Genomic DNA, 24,644 nt, shown 5'->3' with positions numbered 1-24,644 from the left:
TATGCAACACGGAAATAGTGTTATGAGCTTTAGCCAGCTGTAGCACAGAGGATCACAGTGGCTTTAAAATGTTTTACAGCGCTCTGTTGATCTCTGCAAGACACGAGATGCACGTCTTCTGACATGGACCCACGCTGAGGATCCGTTGCCATCGATTTAGCAAGTATTTCTTTGCTGGAAAGGGGAATCACTTGAATGAACTAGATGAATCAGTGGATGTTGACTGGGACAATGAAAGTACATTTACTGCAGTTGTTTAGAGTATACATCCAGTAATCGGCAAGAAATTACACTTTAAAATGTGAACAAAACAGTAATGTGATTTAGGTGTTATTACATAGTCATTGCATTCAGTTGATTTTGATTATAAAGGCTAGCTGCATCCCTCAAAGATGGATGAAGTGATTATGGATCAGATCATGTATGCTGCTCATCAAGCAGTGTCTTGGATCGCATCTCTTGCCATCATATTTGGAGGGGTTGTGCCATACATCCCTCAGTACAGGGACATCCGTAGGACCCAGAATGCAGAGGGATTCTCCACATATGTGTGCCTGGTGCTGCTGGTAGCCAACATACTGAGAATACTGTTCAGGTGAGTTATTATATCTCAACCTTCATGTCTGGAGACACAACACCTGCTTGCAAGACCGCTATGTGAAGGAACGATATAAACACATGGCACGTAATCCACTGATCTGTCATAATCCATTATTATGTGTATTTTAGTGCTGTCAGATCAATTGATATATTAATATACAATATATAATTGTATTTTCATGTATGTATACATACACACATCGACATCTGTATATATTTAAGACATATTTACATGTATTTTTGGGGTGCAAAACGATTAGTTGCAATTAATCGATTCAAAATAAAGGTTTATGTTTACATACTTTATGTGTGTGTACTGTGTATATTTATTATGTATCTATAAATTCTCACACATATATTATGTATATACATTACATAATTACTATACACAGTACACACACATATAGTATGTAAACAAACTTTCATTTTGAATCGATTAATCGCGACTAATCGTTTTGCAGCCCTAATGTGTATACATGTATTCATATTTATATATGATTTATATTATATATAAATATATTTTACATATATCTTAAGTGTATACATTTATGTGTGTATATTAATATATATACATATAAATATCCACAGCACACACTCAAATCAAAACTTTATTTTGGATGGGATTAATCGTGATTAATCGATTTGAGAGCACTAGTGTATTTATAAAGAGGTAGTTATGTGACACCAGTCTTTGTTTGAAACATGTTATATTAATGTCATACTGAATCAGGTTTATATGTATTGTGTTTCTTCAATCACAGATGTCTAGGTTTTAACAATAATGGCAAACCTGAGAATCTTTAAATTGTGATTTCCAGGCCTGGAAACTTAATATATATCTTCAGTCGGCTTCAATAACAATGTTTAAGTTCGGACAACTTGAGAATATCTGAAACTTTTCTATTCTTAAGATCTGAAATATATCTGCAAGATATTTAATAAAATATTTAAGGATAATTAATTTTTTTTTTCTTTTCTGTTGTCACCTTTGTATTAAGTATAGACATTTCAAGGGCTGGTGACAAATGGAAATTTTTAATAACCCTCGTTCATTTATAACAAACATTTATATACAAAAGTCTTAATAGTTACACTAGTATCTGGTACAAACTTACTGATATGCATAAATAAATACAAATATTGGTAGCTTACCTTTTGGCCAGAGAAATATACAGTCCCTGACAAAAACAATTAAAGGAAATTTACTGGTTAAAAGATGCTTTTCTCTGAGCAGTATATATGTGTTTTGATGTTATTTTTCAGGTTTGGACATTTCTTTGAGACTCCGCTGCTTTGGCAGAGTGTAATCATGATCATCACGATGTTAATCATGCTGAACCTGTGCACCAGCGTCCGCATGGCCACTGAACTCAACACCAAACGCCGCTCCTTCACAGGTGCCAAACTTCATGACTCTTTACAGCCTCTTTGTCCAATTGAGTTTGAATTGAACTATTGAATTACAGTACATGATACAGTCACATGGTCAGGGTCTTTCTTTGAGCGTTTCTCATGTGATTATCATACAAGAAGGGCCTCTGAAGAGGTTGAACTTTGAACAGCTGGCTGCTTGGTGAACATCAGTCTCAGCTTTATTTATAGTTGGGGTGTGCTACAAAGTTAACAAAAGATGAGTGTGTTCTCTCAAACTGAGCCAGAGCACTGAACTTTGCATGTATTGTACTCATTTTTAAGAATAATATGTGATGCAGTATATAGTAAGTAATGCTTTAATCTACTGTTTCTAAGTATACACACTGCTGAATGAAGAATATGCTTATTTAGAAACACTCCCTGGACACATTTGTTAGAGCTAATAGACTCTGGCTCTTCTGTTTGCACAGGACATCCTGTTTAATCAGTTTTTATCTATTAGTGTAAAGTCATACCCAAGTGTGTCTTTATGGGTTCACTGTTGTCTTTAGATCATGTCACTGATGTTAAGACAACAGTTTGACGTCAGCCGGAGCTATTTTGTTCACGACACAAACAGATTTGCAAACTTGTAAAACTCTCCAGCGGCTTCTCAACAGATGGAGAATGTTCAAAATGACTAGATGAAGCAAGGAAATAACTGTAAAACGAATTGAATCAAGATACAAACCAACATTGAAATTGAAGTCTTAAAGTGCCCCTATTATGGGTTATGAAAGGTTCATATTTTGGTTTTGGGAGTCCTCAACAACAGGTTGACATGCATGCAAGATCAAAAAACACTTTCATTGTTTTATAATATACATTTATTTTTACCTTACTTGCTCAAAAACTCCCAAACAATTCATTTTTCCAAATCCCTCCTTTTTGTGACGCTAATCTGCAGTGATTGGTCCGATTGGTCTCATTTTTATTTCAGCAACAGCGTTACCGGGGAAACCGATATTTTTACTGCTCCAAAAGTGGCACCTAGTGGCAAAGAATGAATTTGCATTTTCATTCAGACCAACATAAAAAGAGCAACAAGTGGGTGGGCAATATGCTAATGTTTCATGTTGATGTCAACATGAAATCGCTTGGGATTCGTTTTAAAAACGACTCGTTTCAGTGATTCGGAGTCGACTCTTTCTTTTGAGAGACAATAACTTTATACAAGGTGCACTTTCAGATTTAAAACCTTGCAGGATGTTTTCATTCAGTCAGAGCTGTGTTACACACTGCATGAAAGGTAATTTAAAAAGACCTCATTTTGAACAAACCCATTTGGTACACATAAAAATTAATGACCGTCATGTATAACTTTTGACAGAACAGAAGACTTTCATAGTGGCCAAGGCTGCATTTATTTGATTTAAAAATTCAGTAAACGCAGTAATATTGTGAAAAATAATAAAAATTTAAAATAACTGCGCTCTGTTTGAATATGTTTCAAAATGTAATTTATATCTGTGATGTAAAGCTGAATTTTCAGCATCATTACTGCAGTCTTCAGTGTCACATGGTCCAAGAAACATTATTATCACACTTGAAAACAGTTTTGCTAAATATTTTTGTGCAAACCGTGGTATCGTGATATTTTTGAACAAACAAAGAGACTTCTTTCAAAAACTTGTCTTAATGATTCCAAACTTTTGACTTGTGGCATATTTGAAAAAATTGAGATGAAAAATTACAGAATGTTTTGCTTAATAAATTCAACTAATGATCTTGGAAATTAAAATGAAATTTCACATATCATAATGGTTCTAAAAATATGTTTATTTTTCTTTGTGAAAAATAGTTCCTTAACAGCTGATTTTTAGGGTGAAACATGACTTGGACATGTTTTCATGAGTTTCATCTCTTCAGGGCTTTTTGTGTCCTCGTAAAGATGGAGCGATGCAATCTCCCTGTTCTTATTTTTTGTTTATTTGTCTTATTTGTCTGAAGCAACAGACAGTAAGGATGAAGAAATCAAAGTTCCTAAGAGGCTCTTTCTGGGTATGTACTGATGTGTTGCCCTCAAAGCACCAGTCTGATATTATAGTTTTTTTTTTTTCATCCATCATCCACCCCGCTCATTTCCTCCCAGTAAGACCGGTACAGAACCTTATACTCCTTTAATCCTGTCATTAATTCACCACTCTCTATGGAGTCAAAACAGGGCCACATATACTTGCAAAATAATTGAAGTTTTGCAAACGAAAATGAAAGTATTGAGAAAAATAAATGTGCTTTTTGCAAACAAAAATAAAGAATGGCAAGAAGAAAAGAAGTTTTGCAAACAAAAATGAAGAATTGCAAATTATTGCTTTTGCGCGGTTTCATTTATATTTTGCAATTCTTTATTTTTGTATGCAAATCTTCTTTTTTCTCGCAATACTTCATTTATTTTTGCAATTCTTTATTTTTGTTTGCAAAAAGCACATTAATTTTTTCTCAATACTTTCATTTTCATTTGCAAAACTTTATTTTCTTTTTCAATACTTAAATTCTTTTGCAAGAATTATATGTATATGTGGCCCTGTTTTGACTCCATAACTCTCTATTAACCCTGAAGTTTCACTTGCATGTATCTAAAACAGACATTAGAGTATAAGAATGAAATACAAACGCATGTTTCATTAGTGATAGATGCAGTTTTGCATGTATTCTGTTGATTTGGATGCTAAAATTCCAGTGGTGCATGCAAATAGATATCAATTGAATTGATATGAGTTTGTGTATGGCTCGCATGTTGAAGTAATTCAGTTTTCATGCTTCTAACAGCTCATTTAACTGGTTGCCAAATCAGCAATTGAGTAATATTTCATACGGCTGCATGATGTGCTATATTATACTTCTGCATTCTTCTTGATGGCTTTATGATTTAACCCTGTAACACTCAGAAGAGTGTCGCATGGCTTTGGCTACTGCACTGATGATGATTGCAATGTCACATGACGGTCTACTAATAGTTAATGGACACGTTTTTCACTGAAAGCGCACTCTTGGCACTCTTGGTTTTTGTTGCTGTATATGAACAGCAGGTGGCGTTAGTGCTTTATACCCGAGATCTGCTCTTGTACAGTGATTCACCAAGTGATTGAAACACTCTTATGCTTTACCTCCCACGTCTGCAGACTTTCTGCACATATGTGCACCGATTTTATTTTATACTGGTAACTATGTCCTCTATCTGAGGTTATTTGTAGTGTTTTTGGAGAGAATTCAACTGGGTTTTGAAGAAAGCATCTTATTATTGACTGCGGACGATGCCAGATGTCAGGTGTTAGCAGCACATGTGCTGGAGTTGCTATTTAATATGCGCTTGTGTCTCGTTGAGGTCCTGTGGTTGTCGGGCAGCTGCTGTGAATGACGTCTCCTCTCACTGGAGCAAATGTGAAGGTCTTCAGTCCGGTTTTAGGATCAGTCATTTAACCTTGAACTCCCATACTTCAATAGAGTTTGACCAGAAAATGAAAGTAGTTTCTTCGTGCCTTATTTAAGGGAAAACACATATTTATTTGAAACACCCTTTTATTTTTTTATTTTTTTCAGTTTACAAAAACTATTTTGTTGCAATATTATTTCTGCCTAGTGAGTTTAAATCAGCAAGAGTACTGAGGCTATAATACTTTTTTTCATCTAGCTGTAACTAGCAGTAGATGGAAAAGCAGATTTGTTGTTTTCTCTCTCTCTGTGTCACATGGCTGGCTGTATTGATCACGTATGCCCCGCGGCCCCTCACACACCTCATTAGAAGTGTGTTCAGCACTCAGGCTGAGAGCTGTTTGCTAATTGCTGCTTTGCTCGCAAGCTCATTGATCCAGAGGAACCGAATAATGGAGGTGTGCTCCGATCCATCCAGAGGTCAAAGGTCAAGCAGGAATGGCAGTTTGCTGGTTGAGGGCAGAACTGATATAATATCCGAACACTCGATAAGTCAGAGATTTTGTCCAGTGCATTCAGATCTCAATTTATCTGTCCTTATTTGTCATCCTGGTGATGTCCGTCGTTCAGGCTTGAAGCAGGAGGCAGTTGTTAGTGTCTGATTGGCTGTAATTCAGTCCGGGCGCTTGCAGAGATTTCTAAATGTGTTTGATGTAGGGCAGACTGCTGGGGTCCTGGTGGTTGTGCTTTAATGGACGTAAATGGGCGGCACTCCCACATACAGTCTCGCTGCACTGCATTATCTTTACAGGACACCGCAACCACCTCAATTAGCATCCAATCACTGCTTTCAGAAACCAGGGTGTTTCAAATAAATGTGTTTTCCTTTAAACTTCCCAAAAACTGCTCGCTCTGCCTGACTGCATATCGACCAAAATTTGCTGACTGTGCATTTTGTCCGACAATCCACTATAGTCTCTGCTGAAAGTAACACAAACGTTTATTTTTCATTTCTGTTTATGGGGTTATGCAGCAAAATGGTAAAAACTAACAAAAGACATAACAAAAAAAACTGCATTTAATGACGTTTATGCAATAGACACTTAAGTACAAACTGCTTTCCTTTTAAAATGAATTTTCTTTAAACTGCAGAGTACAATTACTACAAGTCATAATTGCATAACAATATATATAAAGAAAAACTGGTTCCAATTGTGGGCGGCATAATAGCTAAAAGCTGACTCCCCTTGTTTTGTGTGAACCCTTGGTATTTCTAACTCACTCGATCCTAATGATCTGAGTGGTCTGTTAGGTTTATATTCAGTGAGCCTATCTGCAATGTATTTTGGTCCTAGGCCATTGAGTGATTTATAAACAAGTAAAAGTACTTTAAAAACAATACTAAATATAACTGGAAGCCAGTGTAAGGACCTGAGGACTGGTGTGATATGCTCAGATTTTCTGGTTCTAGTCAGAATCCTGGCAGCAGCGTTCTGGATGAGCTGCAGCTGTCTAATGGTCTTCTTGGGAAGGCCTGTGAGGAGACCATTACAATAGTCCAGCTGCTGGTGATAAAGGCATGAACAAGTTTCTCCAAATTTGACTGGAAACAAAATATCTAATTCTTCCAATGTTCTTTAGATGATAGTATGCTGATTTAGTTACTGCTTTGACATGACTACTGAAACTAAGGTCTGTCTCCAGAGTCACACCAAGATTCCTGACTTGATTTTTAGTTGTTTGACCCCTAGAATCAAGGTATGCATTCACCTTGAAAACTTCATCTTTTTTCCAAAGGCAATGACTTCAGTTTTCTCTTTGTTTAATGGAAGAAAGTTCTGGCACATCCAACTGTTAATTACATCAATTGCATTGGCAGAGGGAATCAATGGGGCTGTAGTCATTTGGTGATAAGGCTAGGTAAATCTGGGTATTATATGCATAGCTGTGATAGGCAGTTTGGTTCTTTCTCATTATTTGACTTAGTGGGAGCATATACAGGCTAAACAAGAGCGGTGCCAGAATTGAGCCTTGTGGGACTCCGCATGTCATGGATGTCCACTTAGACTTATGCTCTCCTATACTCACATAATAACCTCTTCCTTCTAAGTATGACCTGAACCATTTGATTACCATCCCAGGAAGCCAGACTAAGTTTTCCAGTCTTTCTAGAAGTATGTTATGATCGACCGTGTCAAACGCAGCACTATGATCTAGCAGTACCAGCACTGATATTTTGCCAGAATCAGAGTTAAAGCGAATATCATTTATTATCTTAATGAGTGCTGTCTCTGTGCTGTGATGTGGTCGGAAACCAGATTGAAAATTGTCTAGGTATCCATTTGAGTTTAAGTATTTGTTCAGCTGATTTAAAAACTACCTTTTCAATAATCTTGCCTATAAAAGAAAATTTGATATTGGTCTATAGTTGCTCAGTATGGTGTTACCAAGATTGCTCTTTTTCAGAAGGGGCTTAACAACTGCAGTTTTCATGGAGTTTGGAAAAGTCCCAGAAAGAAGTGAGGCGTTCACCACTTCTAAGAGATCTGCTGCTCCAGAGATGTCCGATAGGGTTCAAATCAGGCTGGGCCACTCTAGGACATTCACAAAGATTTCCCTAAGCACCTCCTGTGTTGTCTTGGTTGTAGGGTTATTGTCATGTTGGAAGGTGAACCTTCTGCCCAGTCTGAGGTCCTGAGCGCTGTGGAACAGGTTTTTTATTAAGGCTATCTCTATATTATTTGTGCATTGAACTTTTCTTCTACTCTGATGAGTCCCTCCATCCCTACCACTGAAAAACAGCCCCACAGCATGAGGCTGCTATCAGTACACTTTACTTTTGGGATGGTACTCTGCAGGTGATTAGCAGTGCTGGTTTCCTTCAAACACGATGGTTAGAGTCTGAGGATCCTTTAGGCGCTGTTTTGCAAATTCCAAGTGTGTTTTCATGTGTCTTCACTGAAGAGAGGATTGAGTTTGGCCCCACCACCATAAAGTCCAGATCATGGAGTGTTGCAGGGATGTTTGTCCTTCTGTAGATTTCTCCCATCTGCAAATATGATCATGGAGCTCAACTAGAGAGATCGTCAGCTTCATGGTCCCCAGTCTAAACAAGGCCTTTTCCATCATTTGCTCAGTTTGGCTGGGCGACCAGCTGTAGGAAGAGACCTGGTTGTGCCAAACTTCTTCCATTTGAGAATTATGGAAGCGACTGTGAACCATCAGTGCAGCAGAAATTTTTTTGTAGCCTTCCCCAGATCTGTGCCTTGATACAATCCTGTCTCTGAGCTCTGCAGGCAGTTCCTCTGAGTTTTCGCTCTGATATGCATCATCAGCTGTGAGGTCTTTTATAGAGAGGTGTGTGCCTTTCCAAATCATGTCCAATCCATTTAATTTACCACAGTTGTACTCCAATCGAAGTGTAGAAACATCTTAGCAATCACCAAGAGAAATGGGAGGCACCTGAGCTAAATTTCAAGTGTTGTTTCAAAGGGTCTGAATACTTATGTAAATGTGATATTTCTGTTTTTCTTTTTAATAAATTTACAGACATTTCTATAATTCTGTTTTCACTTCGTCATTATGAGGTACAGAGTGTAGATTAATGAGAAAAAAAAATATTTAAACAATTGTAGTATCAGGCTGCAACACATTTTTTTTTCTCATTAATCTACACTCTGTACCTCATAATGACAGTGAAAACAAAATTATAGAAATGTCTGTAAATTTATTAAAAAGAAAAAACTGAAATATTTTGTTATGTTGCTGCCTTATGTTGAACTGCTTTAAATAACTTTTTTTCCACATTAATCTACACTCCATACATCATAATGGTAAAGCAAAAAACAGGTTATTAACATCTTTGCAAATTTATTAAAAATAAAAAAACTTAGATGATTCCATTGCATAAGTATTCATAACCTTATCTGGGACAGTTGGAAATGTAGCTCAGGAGCATTTATATTGCTTATAGATGTTACTACACTTCAAGTGAAGTTAACCTGTGGCAAATTCAATTGAATGGATATGATTTGGAAGGGCACACACGTCTTAATAAAAGGTCTAACAGCTGATAATGCATATCAGAGCGAAAACCAAGTCTCTGTTACTCTTAATGGAAGAAGTTTGAAACAACCAAGGACTTTTCCTAGAGCTGACATCCTGGCCAAACTGTCCAACTGATGGAGAAGGGCCTTGTCTAGACTGGTGACCATGAAGCTGATGGTCACTCTAGTTGAGCTCCATGATCATACGTGGAGATAGGAGAAATCTACAGAAGGACAAACATCTCTGCAACACTCCACTGATCTGGACTTTATGGTGGTGGGGCCAAACTCAATCTTCTCTTCAGTGAAGAAATCTAAAACACACTTGGAATTTGCAAAAAAAAAAAGCACCTAAAGGACCCTCAGACTCTGAGAAACCAGATTCTCTGGTCTGATGAACCTCAATTCTAAGCATCGTGTTTGAAGGAAACCAGCACTGCTCATCACCTGCAGAGTAGCATCCCAAAAGTAGCGTTTGCTGGTAGCGGCCTCATGCTGTGTAGCTTTTTTTTAGCAGCAGGGACTGAGGGACTCATAAGAGTAAAAAAAAAGCTCAATGAACCAAAATATTGAGATTTAGAGTCCAGAATTTTTTCCAATAATAAAGTGTTACCATATAATTTAATGTTGTTATTATCAGGGTGTGATTTGCCGGGGGGGATTTCCCCCCTTCTGGTCTATGCATCCCTGCCTCTGCTGAATAACTTTTATCCCTGGTGGGGATAAAAACATCATGCAAACCCGCTCTGACGTCCAGATCTGAATCAAATGATTCGCGATACGCGATCCGATTGAAGCGCATCGAAACAGTTAATCATTTTGCGACGCAATGGTTTAACTGATTCGGAGTTTCAAAAAGCTCCGTTGTGTTCTTTCCTCGCTTTCTCGATGCAATTTGTTGTTTGAATAACCGTGGACATTAAATCATTACAATTAATAGGCCTAACGTAGGCTTACAATGTTTTTATTAAACTGAGATCACACTAAATACAATTTCCGTCGTATTAAAAACATTTCATAAAATTTTTCAAAAGCATCCCCCCCTCTGTTTATTTCACAAATCGCACCCTGGTTATTATGATAGTAATTTACATGTAACAAGGGCACTGTAAAACAAAGTTTTACCATGTAATTAAATATTAATATAAAATGTTGTACATCAACAATGCCTGGTTATTAAATGTTAACTGTTTAATAATAGTTATTATTGTTGTTGTTGCTGTTGTTGGTAAAAATAATGCTGACAAAATCTGATAAAAAAAAAAATTCACAACTCAAAGAATGAAGTCATAAATGCAGATCCTAATATTTTCATGCCTAACATATGGTAAATAATAGATTTCTTAATATATTTTAACTAATACTGTACACTCATCAAATAAATCGAGAAAACGATTAGAGGTATTATTAATGCTGACAAATTATCAAAACCTCTTCACAGCGCAAAGCATGAGAAAAATGCTGTATTGATCTGCAAACGCTGTCACATGAAGACAAAGTGCTTGTTTCCTGATTTGGCGTGTGAATTCAGTCCGGCGTTTACAAGCCGATAGCATCTTAACCGTTCACTACAGTCAGTCCACAGCTCTGCAGATTGAGCGGCAGTCCGTTCTGGACAGAGCTGCGAAGGAACAGATTGTGTGGATCTGGAAGAGGACCAGCTTCAGGCCCTACAGAACCCAACTGTCACTCATTTAAGCTTCCAAAGGCCTCCCTGACACGTCTTTCTATTTCACTTATCTGTAATTAGAGTAAGGGACTGACGGATATCTCTTGGCATGTGGGCTGAAGCTTTGCTGAAAGAAGGAACGGACAACTAATAGTGCCACTCTGCTTCACGTCAATCATTCCCGGCCCCTGGTCTGAACGCCGTCTATTTATAAACGGACACGGAGTGAAACTTCACAAAGTGGGCCTGAGGGAGAGGACAGAAAGAAAAGAAGGACAGACCCTGAGGAAAATAGTGCTTTTAGAGGAAAAGAGGTTATTTGTTCCGTTTGGAAATAGTTTATGCGTGCGTGCGTATGGTTTATGAAGATGAATATCCCTGTGCCATCATTTCTGTAAGAGTGATTGGTGAACAATATACAGTACTGTGTAAAAGTTTGGGTCTCTTATTCTCACCAGGCTGCATTTATTTGATTAAAAATACAGTAAAAATAAAACGGTAATATTGTGAAGAATTATTATCATTTAAAATAACTGTTTTGTGCTTTAATATAGTTTAAAATGTGATTTATTCCTGTGATCAAAGCTGAATTTTCAGCATCATTACTCCAGTCTTCAGTGTCACACGATCCTTCAGAAATCATTCTACACTGTAAAAAATATATATATATATTTAGAGTAAAACCTATTACCTATGACTTTTGCTTCAATAAACTCCTCATTTACTGCTTATTAATAATAAGGAAGTTGTTAAGCTTAGATATTGGGTAAAGTTAAGGGATATAAAATATGGTCATGTAAAATAAGGCATTAATATGTGCTTTATAAGTACTAATAAAAAACAATATGCTAGTAATATGCATGCTAATAAGCAACTAGTTAATAGTGAGAATTGGTTCTAAAGTGTTACCTGGATGTTTTACAAGAGAATGTTATTTCAATCTTTTGACTTCAAAATTTCATGATTAATGAGCATGTGTTTGCCATTTCTTTGTAATTATTTGTGAAATTTACTAGCGACATCGGCGTGAAAACTTTTCGTTTTCAGTGTTAACATTTCTTACTACTATCAATGTTAAAATAGTGCTGCTTAATGTTTTTGTGAAAACTGTGATACATTTTCTCAGGACATATTTTGGTCAAAGTTCAAAAGAACAAAATCTGCTCAAAATAGAAATCTTTTATAACATTATAAATGGCTTTACTGTCACTTTTTTGATTGTTTTAATGCATACTTGCTAAATAATAGTATTCATTAAAAAAAAAAAAAACCTAGAGTTAGACATTTGAACAAGTATTAAAATTTCACAATGTTTGTGATGTCAGGATGAATAATATATCAAATTGCATGAAAAGGTGTGCCATTACCATATATTCAATAACCTGCTCAAAATATCTGTGCAGAAAATGAGCAAAAAAATCTCACAGACTTACATTTGAAGCCACAACCTGAGCTGTATACAGAGACCAGAGTATCATAGAGACTTGTTCTTATAAGCAGCGCTGATAGCAGGCAAAAAGCACTCAAAACACCTCAGCGAGCAAACTGCAGCATCCTAACATCTGTATAGCAACGTCCCGACCAGCACCCACAACACACAGTCATGTAGCTGAATTTTGCTTGTAAAAAGTGTCTAAAGTATGGCTGTTTAGTTGCACTAAAGCTTTGTATATTTTGCCAGCTTGTCCAAGAATACGCTAAAATCAGTGGCAGGAATGTCACAGTATATATCCAGCGCTCTGCTCTGTTTGTGGTGTAGTATCTGTGTTTTGCAGTTAGGACTGTGGGTGTGAGCTGAAAAAGAGGATGAGCTTGGTGGGGTTGCTGTTTAAAAGCCGTGGCAGTCTGTTCCTACACACTGCCCCGCTGGCAGCAGCGATACACACATGCACAGCAGGGTAAAGCAGTGCCACCACACTCAATACACACACGCACAACTGCCGCTTTGATCCGGTCCTTTCCACACGCACAGCCTCCAGCGCTACACGGCCCTTTACACACACACACACACACACACACACACACACACACACACACACACACACACACATATACAGTTCTGCATCTGTGTGTGTGCGTGCACATGGCTTTCAGTGCATTCAGAGATTCTTTTTATTTACAGTATTACACCTACAATAGGCAACAACAACAAAAAAAGCACACGCACTCATTTTTGTTTTTTCTTAATCTTTTTTTTTATGCATTAAAATGCAGTTCATGCATCCATTGGCTTGAGCACAATCCTTCTATGAAGAAGAAAGAAGCAAAGTGTGTGTCAAGGAGGTCAATAAATCTATTAAAATATGAGATCATTTGACCTTTTTATGACAAGGCAAAGTTAGTTCATGTTGTAAAATGTCAGTGTGAAATAGTAATTTGTGACGTAAAAATGAAACGCTGATATTGGTTCAGGTAAAGTAACTATAATGTAATGCATTTCAACTCCCCCCAAATGTAGCATTTATGAAATAATGAGACATGATTTTACATGATTATAATACTTGATGAATACATGGTATTGTTTGAAAACAAAACAAAACTGATGTTAAGGCAAAGCATGATTGCTTCATATTGTAAAAAGTGATCTTGTTGGGTTGTAAAATGTCATGTGGTTCAACTCCTCAAAAACGTAGTCCTATTTATAAAATAAGAAATAAATGATATTTGTAAAAAATTCTGATATTAGTTAAGGCTAATTGTCATTTTTTTCAGTTGTAAAATGTCATTTTACAACTGAATGTGGTTTTATTCCTCAAAAACATAACAATATTTATGAGATAGTAATAAAATACTGATATTTGTTCAGGTAAAGTTTGTTGTCAGAGTAAAATGTCATGTGGATCGACTTCTCAAAAACGTAAAGATATTTAATAAAATAAAATAAAAAAATTCAAGATATTAGTAAAAAAAAAATATTCAGATTAAAAACTGTCATTTTGCTTGTTTGTAAAATGTCTCCCCTTGACTCCCCAAAATCTTGATATTAATGTAATAGTAATAAATGATGTGTGAACTGATATTGCTGATATTACTTCAGGCAAAATTGGTTCATAGTATAAAATGTGATGTCTGCTTGTAAATTATTGTGTGGTTTGACTCCGAAATGTAATGATGTTTATAAAATAAACAAATTATCTCATTTGTAAAAATAAATAAAATAATAATAATAAATCTGAAATTATTTCAAAACATTTAATAATTTGAACAAATTATGTATTTCATATGTAAAACCGCATGTGGTTTGACTTCTCAAAGCCTTAACAATATTTACAAAAGAGTAATGATGTTTGTAAAAAGCATATAAATAAATAAAATTCTGATATTAGTTCAATTAAAGTTAGTTAAGGTCATAAATTGTCATGTTGTTAGGTGGTTAAACGGCAAGGCAAGCTTTTTTATATTGCACATTTCATAAACAATGGTAATTCAAAGTGCTTTTTATTAAAAGGAATTAAATAATCATTCAAATATACACAACAATAAAAGCAAATTTTTTCAAAATGATTTAAAAAATGTTGTTAGGTGGTAAAATGCCCAGCGGTTCAACTCTCAAAAATGTATGAAAGCCATTTATGAGACAATAATTCAAAATATTTGTAAATAAAAATAAATACAAAAATACTTTTTACCTCATGCCAATTTGCAGTCAAATACATTTCTGTTACCCGTCCTAAATTGTTTTAACAGAGCTTGTGGCCTCACCATGAAATCAGAATAGTTTCACACCTGTAGATCGATTGCTTTTGGTGCGGTTCGCTTTCACACGGCAAAGTTTCTAAACGGACCAAAATTGTTAATACAAGTCACGTGCGAGTAAACTGTCCTCTTATTGGTCAAAGTTCCACGGTTTATATTCAGGAATTCTACTCAGCTCCAGTGTTGCCAAGTCTGTGGTTTTCCCACAGAATTAGGTTACGTTAACACTGTTGCTGTGGGTTGTTTTTCATGTCGGTGGGTTTAAGCAACCTCAATAACGTGATATTTAGCCCCATAAAATGAGAATTTTACCAGGGGAACCCCACCAAAAACGTGTATTTTACCCCACCCAAATTTTTAATGGGGGATGCCTCTCGAAATGTGATTGGGCTAGTTTTGAGAAGCAATTATGTGAGTTTTGTTGTCAAAACCTGGCAACCCTGCTTAGCTCGCTTTCACGGCTGTCATCCGTCAAGATGGAACGACAACAGCTTCGAGGGATATTCGTGGGTTCATTTTTGGATATTAGCAAAACAACAAAGCTAATGCTTTTCATGGAACTTACGTAATTACCCATCATACATTGTGATGTAGCCTGGTTGGATCGGATTGCTTTCTCACTACAACCGAACCGCTCTAGAGTTCATTTTCAGTCGAGCCGAGACCACCTCGTTCAGGTGATCTCGGACCATAGACTGTATAAAAACATGGACGTGTAGTGTCCGTGACATCACCCGTAGATTTCTGAAGAGCGTTTTTGAAGCTCAAAGTGGGCGAAGCCGGCCGCCGCCATCTTTGCCTCACGTCACTCCCGGATCATTGAAAATGGGCAAAGAGGCAGGAGCTGGTTGTTGAAGCCACGCCCACCTAGCTCAAAAGTGGTGGTTTCACGAGAGAGAGCGGAAGGTTGCCATTTGTCTCATTGGCCGATTGTTTTGGCGCGGATCCGAGCATGATTGCCATGTTCACATATGCCTGTCTCCAGTATCATGGCCGTCCCGTTGCGTCTCAGCTCCGCTGTAGGTGTTGCTGGTTTCTTCTGGGTTGGTACTGTTATCAGTGAGTTCCAGACAATCCTGTTCCCTTCAGTGATGCCTGCCACATGGAAAGCTATTTACAGGCCCATAATTCCTTATACACAAGTGCTGTATAGTCAGCGATGGCTGAGAGACAGTGATGTTCTCTTTATATTAAGGCATGGGACTGGAGAAGGTGTAGCATGACCGACGTGATACAGACACAGAGCACTTGGCACATTTTGAAGGAAGTCTATAAATATCCTGCCAAAGGCTTCTTTTTGAAAAGACGAGCAGCTTCCTGTGAAAGGACCGTGTGAAATGGTCAGCATGAGACTGTGTGTGGTTTCTTTCAGCGGGTTTTCCTCCAGGGTGTGAGTGCTCCTTACTGAGACGACATGTAGGACATCGATAAATAATGATGTTGATGCAAAGCAATGCAAAAACTGTAGCAACTGAGGAAGTGTGAAGTTTTTACATCATGCATAACTGAAATGAGAGAACTTAGTCAACTTGACGTCCAAACTGACCCCATTTGTTTTCTAAATAAACTGTCCTGATCTTATTGTGCACAATTTATCAGTGCACGTTATTCCAAAGACAAATAATTTGTTGTCATCAAAAAGTAATGACTCGAAAACATAGAAACTCTTTCATTTTTTAAATGATGTCACCTATACTTTGCAGAAAAAATAATGCAAACTAAAAACCAAGTAGCTAATTTAATTTAATTTAAATGTAAGAAATTGTTTAATTTAAAATTATTATTTTGTAAATGTAATTAAATTATAAATTAAATAATGACATTAAATTATTAAATTTAACATTTAATAATTTGATTTAGTTGATATAGTTTAATTTATAATTATTCATTTTATATTAAATGTAATTATTAAATGTATTTACTACAAAATGATTAATTTAATTGTATCTATAATTATTTGTTTTCAAATTTAATTCAATTATTAAATAAAATTATATTTAAAATTTAATAATTTAATTTACTTTATATAAGTTTAATTTAATTCATAATTATTAGTTTTTAAATTAATTTTAATAATTTTAATAATTTAAAGTTTATTTTAAATAAATAACATTGTAATAATATTTTATTAAATTAAAATGTAATTAAATTATTTTTAAAATAAATAAATACATTTTTTATTTTAATTTATTTTTTATTTAACAAAAACCCCTATTGCACCTTTCCACCCAACCCTGTCTTCCACTGTTCAACACACAGCTTTGGTTAAGTTAAACTTGCACCATTACTTAAGACAGGATTTGTCTATATAGCTGTTCATACAAATCAGTATTTTTCTCTTCAGGCTACTGGTGAATTCCTCATAGCTCTGAAAGGATGTGCTGATACAGAAGGAGGTATTTTAAAGTCAAAGATGCGTTGGATGGACAGTTACGTTGAAACTATAGTTACTGATAACTTAAGTCATCTACTATATCTGAAACACTGACTAAAGTCCTGACCAGTCTTCCAATTAAAATATCACATAAGTCACGTTCTTGAGATCTCTGTTTCTGCTCTTTCATAATCTTTCTGTCAAACTAGTAAATGTTGTCTCACACAGACTCCCCCCGCACCTGTCCTCTCTGTCACGCCGCAGACAAAAGCACAGTAATTGATCTGATTGTAAAATGTCATCTGAAATGCTACTGTCATTAATTATCAATACTTCAATAAATCCGTTTGAAATGTCATAAACTGGCCCTGGTTCTCCTCCGACGGTGCGTTAGATAACGCTCTGCCAGCCTCAAATCAACGGCTGTCATGTTGTCAAACTGATTTCTCCAGTGTGATAACATTTTACTGCTCAGACAACAGCTGCTTTAATCACAGTTTCATCTCAGACCGTTACAGGTGAATCTCATGAAACCCGTCAAGAAAGAATTCATGTGTTTAAAAATTAAGACTATTTTTTTTAGTACCCTTGGGAGTTTTTGACACAATTTTCATGACAATTAAACACAAAAAAACGAGTAAAAGAATATGTAAAATGGTAACTCTTTACGATAAGGTTCCATTTGTAAACAAACTTCAGCTAACATTGAGCAATACATTTATTACAGTATTTATTCACACCAGCGGACGATAACTATAAAGATAACGGTAAAGATAACGATAAAGATATAGTTGTAAAATTGTTCTCAATATTATAGAATAGTCCACACCACACCACAACTATAACGATAAAGGCACAGAGAAACGATATCGTTGTAATCACTTTCAGAGCGATTTTTTTTCCAGCTGATGAACGATACAAACACTGACAGCCAATCAGAATCCATCCTGCTGTAACGCGCTCCAGAATTTAAAGCGGCAGACGTGCATGTGCTTCAAAATTCACTACAATTAATAAATGCTTTAGAAGTCATTTTAATTGTTAGTAACTAATGTTAACAGATGGAAACGTTATTGTAAAGTGTTACCGAATAAATATTTATTTAGTATTTGTTGTATATCCTTTAATGCTATATACTATAACACTATATTTAAAATTTTACTTACAACATAATAATAAAACAAATAACCAATTAATAATAATAATTAACTACAAGTACTTACTAGATGGTTAGGGTTAGGATTAGGGTTTGTCTTAAGGTTACTTAAATGTAATTATGCATAATTTATTGTTATTATAATAACAAGTATATGTAACGTGTAATAAGGACACCTTAAAATTAACAAAATAAACTGTTATCCTAAATATGTGTGTGTGTAGATATATATATATATATATATATATATATTATATATATATATATATATATATATATAAATAATGTGTGTGTGTATATATATATAGATCTAGATTCATTATGAGAACTGTAACTGTCAATGCAAAAATCTACTTAATTGTCTTTAAATATCATTTTCTTTTTTTTTAAGACATGGATGTGAGATTAATTTTCATGAGAATAATCATAAAACAAAAACGTCTCTTCATATGGTTAAACCTTTGCAAAGTTTCTCTCTCAAGCCAGCAGAAACTTTCACAAACTTAGACCGAATAAATTCACAATACTGAGATGCTTTATAAATCCTTTGCGATATTGAATGTGTCATGTCTTTCACTTTTTACGCAGATCAGATTTGCTGCTTCTGTTTCCCACAATGCACATTTAGACGGGGGAAGCGTTGATCTCACTTTCTCTCTCATTATCCATTTATCATTGTCTGTGCATCAAATATTAAAATTGTTTTCCGGTCTTGCATCATGGGAATTAATGCCGAGTTGATTTTCCAGAACTGCCTGTGAGGAGCGGTTAAGATAAAGTCGTCATGACAGAGAGTGGTAGAGTTACTCATGTGCAGATCTGCGCTGTCTGAGCTCGACGGTCACGCACTTCTCTGTGTGGGCTGTGATGAGAGTGCGTTAGTGTAATACGGCTGACCTCATACTTGATGCGAAGCACAATTAGTCATTCATGCCTTCTCTAAATGCTTGCTACAGGTGTGTCACTTCTTGTTCACTCTTTTGCTTCAAGCGGGAGATTTCATTAGAAATCTAGATTTTTGTTGTTGTTGTTGTTGTTATTTTGGTTGGTTGCCAGAGCATTGCTATCCAGTTTAACCCTATAAGGCCTCTAAATGGTCAGCATATTCAAAACTTTGCTTAATAAACCTGTTGCACAATCTGCTTTCTGTCATCTGACTGAGTTTGTAGCTTTCTTTAGCAAGTAAAAGAAGATACCTTTCAGTATAATTGTAAAACTTCTCCCTTCAGGTCTTTTTCTGTGTAATCTTTACAGATTTTTAGAAATAAACATAAAAGGTAGCACTTTAGTGCTTGTCCACATATACAGTACATACTATGTTTTTATTATAGTGATTACAATAACTGGGTAATAATTAGTTATTAATCCTGAACTTTGACTTTAACTTTGGCTTCAAGATGACACTTACTGGACTGAAGCTACTTAGGTTTACTTGATTATCCAGACCTTGATTTTTTTTAAATCACGATAAGTCATGTTGTATTGCATTGCATTGTATGTTTTGCCTATCTAGTTTAAAAAAAAAAAAAAATAATTTTAAAAATGTAATTTTTACTTAATAAAATGTTATTAAAATGTTGTTTTATTGATTTAAAACCAAATAAAACAATTAAATTTTGATTTCAATTAATATTTTAATTTAAAAACTAAACTAATAATTGTGAATGAAATTAAACTTATAAACTATATAAAAGAAGTTAAATTACATTGAATTAAATTGAATTTAAAGACTAATAATTATGAATGAAATTAAATTATTAAAATTAAATAACTAAGCCTTTAAATACCTTTTTACTAAGACATATTATTGGGAGATATTGAGTGACAGCTGATATTTATATCCATTTTATGTTATGAAGATCTCATTGATATTTATATACAAACTATCAGACTTTTATCTTACTTTTTGGCAATATAAATATCAGTAACTGTACGAAATTGCATATTTTTGCTCAATTTGGGACTCTGAATAAAATTGAGTTGATTTTTTTCTTACTGTGAGCCATAAAAGCCTGACGTATCAAATATATTTTTCTGACTAATATTTCATATGTCAGTTTTCACAGTGTTTATGATGCAGTTACTTACTAGTGCATGACAGAAATCTGCGGGATGAAAAATAGTCTTCTCAGTGGACTTCTGGTTGCAAAGAATTTTCCCATTGACTTCTGGTTTATTGAATTTTGGCACAAGAATTTGTCACGTTGATCAATAGGAAGCAGCTTGTTTTGACAGCGTTCTCTTTGTGGGCAGTGCTATATACATCGCTACTACGGTTAGCGATTTGTTCAAACTTTGTTCAAAAAGGACTTTAGCAAACACCGCAAGTAATGGAGCAAACAAAGATTGCAGTTACTGAAGCAGAGTTTTGGATGTAAAGCGCTCTATCCAAATAAACAGATTACCCAAACACACTTGTGTCTAAGCTGTGCCGCCCCCTCTTGATTGGGTTTTGTGAGCACAGCTGGCATCCGAAGAGAGAGGCGCACCAAGCAATGATTTGCTGGAATCGTGTTTTCCTAAACCAGCCTTACATTTATTCACTGAATGTGTGTTTTTCCCGCTCCAGTCCATCTAGACCATCTAGAGCTTTGTCCCATATGCCCTGACATTTTCATGACACTCTGGGTGTCACTGTGGTCCTCATGCTTCTGCTTGTACTTTGTTACTTTGACATTTCCAGTGCCTCTTTATGAGAGTAACCGTTGTTGAGGCTCCCAGCGTGCTTTGATTAGATATGCTCTTCTCTTCCACCGACGGATGGGCGGAGAGCTGGCTTATGAGTTCTCTGAGTTCAGCCTCCATCGACACGAGGCCAAAATAATTGGCGAAAGTGAATTATTTAGGTCAGAATCCAGTCAGACTCATCCCTGCTGAGAGGCTTGTGTGCTGGGAACTGGATGATCATGAAAAAGGACTTCTTAGGGGGTCTTACAGTCTTCGAACTGCTTTTCCTTTAGGACCCAGATTTCATTCTGGATGCGTGGTCACCCAACACAGTACCAAAGCTGCAGATCGTACCAAATTTAATTTTGACAGTTTCGTGCTCTCGGCAGCCAATACCCCTTTGCTGTCAATACCCCTTTTTTGCACAAAACCCATTGCTGTCAGGAAAAACCATTTGTAAGGCCCATCTCTTAGCTTGTTTGGTTTTGTCAGTTGTTCAGTTTCCACAAAAATATGAGGCAGTTTTTAAAAATGATAATAAATGATACATGTTTCTTGAGCAGCAATCGGCATATTAGAATGATTTCTAAAGGATCATGTGGCACTGAATAAATGAGGAATAGGAATAATGACATTTTAGAGTATATTGTAAACAGTTATTTAAATTTGTAATAATATTTCACAATATTACTGTATTTTTGATCATATAAATGCAGCTTTGGTGAACATTAGAGACTTCTTTCAAAATCATTGTAACCAATCCCAAACTTTTGAATGGTGTAATTACTGTTTATTATTATTATTATTATTATTATTATTATTATTATTATTATTTGGCTATTTTTGTTTGTTTCCATTTAGCATTGTTTTTTCCCTGCTGTCTGATCCTGTCAGAGCATGTCTTAGAGGGTCAGTGGTCTGAACTTGATGATCTGACATTGATTCAACCCTTCATCCCCACTAATACATTCCTTTGCATAATGCATACATACTGTATATATGTCCAATGTTTCAGTGTTCTATGAAATGTATTGTTGAAAGGAAGAACTTGATAATTTAATATGTAAATGTCTAATATGTATGTGTATATATATATATATATATATATATATATATATATTATATATATATAATTTTTAAATAAAAAATTAGTCTATTTTGAGAATACTGCCTTTCAGACCTCAAAATGTTCTCCTAAAAGTCTTTTGGACTCCTTTCAACCAATTTAAACTGTAGTACATTTTTATTTTTAACATGTACTCTCTTTCTTTCTGAATTCTAGACTTTGATTGGAACTACTTCTGGTCTTGGAGTGGTTTTGTGGATTACCTGCAGTGTGTGCTGGCGTTCACTGTAATGGCCGCCTATGTGACGTATCTGCTACTGGACTCAGTTCTGTTTGTAGAGAGCCTGGGTTTTCTGGCCGTATTTACAGAGGCCATGCTGGGAACTCCACAGCTCTACTGCAACTACCAGAACAAATCTACTGAAGGCATGAGGTGTGTACTGCTAATGTTTTTGCTCTAAAAAGAAGGGTTCATCAAACGTTCTTCAATGGTGTTAATATTTTAACCTAGAAGTTTATTTCCCTGAAGACTACTTTTTGAAGACGACTCGTCATCAAGGCTTTTGCAGCCAATTTCGAGCAACTGCAGTGCCTGACCTAGGCGAGTGGTCTCGTTTTGCTCTCGCGGTACTTTAATGGCACATGTGATTGCAAGGCGGCTGCAGTACCAATCAAAGTCAGACAAATTTTCTAACCAGAATGCATTGCTTTTGTCAGGCGGCAGCCGATCTTTGTGGTGCCGCATTAAGTCGAACAAGCCTGTTGGTTGAACAAACTGAAAGTTTGCCCCAAACGTACACCATTGGTTGGACAAAGTGATTGGGTCACTCCAAAACAAAGTTATCAGGTTACCCCAAGCTTACACCATTAGTTGAAAAAACTGATAGGGTCGCCCCAAACTTAAACCATTGCTTGGACAAAGTGATTGGGTTGCCTCAAAATCAAAGTCATGCCATTGGATCATGCCCAAACTCAATCCATTGTTTAGACAAAGTGATTTGGTTGCCCCAAATTCAATCCACTGGTTAGACAAAGCGATTGGATCGTCCCCAAACTCAATCCATTGGTTAGAAAAAAATGATTGGATCATCCCCAAACTCAATCCATTGGTTAGACGACGTGATTGGATCATCCCCAAACTCAATCCATTGGTTAGACAAAGCGATTGGATCATCCCCAAACTCAATCCATTGGTTAGACAAAGTGATTGGATCGTCCCCAAACTCAATCCATTGGTTAGAAAAAAATGATTGGATCGTCCCCAAACTCAATCCATTGGTTAGACAAAGCGATTGGATCATCCCCAAACTCAATCCATTGGTTAGACAAAGTGATTGGATCATCCCCAAGCTCAATCCATTGGTTAGACAAAGTGATTGGATCGTCCCCAAACTCAATCCATTGGTTAGACAAAGTGATTGGATCATCCCCAAACTCAATCCATTGGTTAGACAAAGTGATTGGATCATCCCCAAACTCAATCCATTGCTTGGACAAAGTGATTGGATCGTCCCCAAGCTCAATCCATTGGTTAGACAAAGTGATTAGGTCACCCCAAACTTAAACCATTGCTTGGACAAAGTGATTTGATCATCCCCAAACTCAATCCATTGGTTAGACAAAGTGATTGGATCGTCCCCAAACTCAATCCATTGGTTAGACAACGTGATTAGGTCACCCCAAACTTAAAACACTGGTTAGACAAAGTGATTGGATCGTCTCCAAACTCAATCCATTGGTTAGACAAAGTGATTGGATCATCGCCAAACTCAATCCATTGGTTAGACAAAGCGATTGGATTGTCCCCAAACTTAAACCATTGCTTGGACAAAGTGATTGGATCGTCCCCAAACTCAATCCATTGTTTAGTCAAAGTGATTAAGTCACCCCAAACTTAAACCATTGCTTGGACAAAGTGATTGGATCGTCCCCAAGCTCAATGCATTGGTTAGACAAAGTGATTAGGTCACCCCAAACTTAAACCATTGCTTGGACAAAGTGATTGGATTGTCCCCAAACTCAATCCATTGTTTAGTCAAAGTGATTAAGTCACCCCAAACTTAAACCATTGCTTGGACAAAGTGCTTGGATCGTCCCCAAACTCAATCCATTGTTTAGTCAAAGTGATTAAGTCACCCCAAACTTAAACCATTGCTTGGACAAAGTGCTTGGATCGTCCCCAAACTCAATGCAGTGGTTAGACAAAGTGATTAGGTCACCCCAAACTTAAACCATTGCTTGGACAAAGTGATTGGATCGTCCCCAAACTCAATCCATTGTTTAGTCAAAGTGATTAAGTCACCCCAAACTTAAACCATTGCTTGGACAAAGTGCTTGGATCGTCCCCAAACTCAATCCATTGTTTAGTCAAAGTGATTAAGTCACCCCAAACTTAAACCATTGCTTGGACAAAGTGCTTGGATCGTCCCCAAGCTCAATCCATTGTTTAGTCAAAGTGATTAGGTCACCCCAAACTTAAACCATTGCTTGGACAAAGTGCTTGGATCGTCCTCAAGCTCAATGCATTGGTTAGACAAAGTGATTAGGTCACCCCAAACTTAAACCATTGCTTGGACAAAGTGCTT

The 24,644-nt window shown here is 36.1% G+C and overlaps 1 protein-coding gene across 2 annotated transcripts in view; it reads left to right on the top strand.

The window, feature by feature from the left end:
* LOC109085014 (solute carrier family 66 member 2-like) overlaps positions 1 to 24,644 on the top strand; it is a 37,535-nt gene continuing 12,891 nt past the window's right edge. Inside the window, exons 1-4 of one of the 2 annotated variants that reach the window (XM_019099656.2) lie at positions 1 to 595; positions 1,864 to 1,997; positions 3,964 to 4,014; positions 22,276 to 22,492. In XM_019099656.2, the coding sequence (XP_018955201.1) occupies positions 393 to 595; positions 1,864 to 1,997; positions 3,964 to 4,014; positions 22,276 to 22,492 (605 nt within the window). In that variant the 5' untranslated portion in view covers positions 1 to 392. The remainder of the gene's footprint in view (positions 596 to 1,863; positions 1,998 to 3,963; positions 4,015 to 22,275; positions 22,493 to 24,644) is intronic. The other variant, XM_042745287.1, reaches the window with a different exon arrangement.

Source organism: Cyprinus carpio, chromosome B19, assembly GCF_018340385.1.
Source record: "Cyprinus carpio isolate SPL01 chromosome B19, ASM1834038v1, whole genome shotgun sequence".
In the NCBI taxonomy this organism is placed as follows: Eukaryota; Metazoa; Chordata; class Actinopteri; order Cypriniformes; family Cyprinidae; genus Cyprinus; species Cyprinus carpio.
Note: the sequence above shows the minus strand (reverse complement) of the source record. Positions and strands in the feature narration are given on the sequence as shown.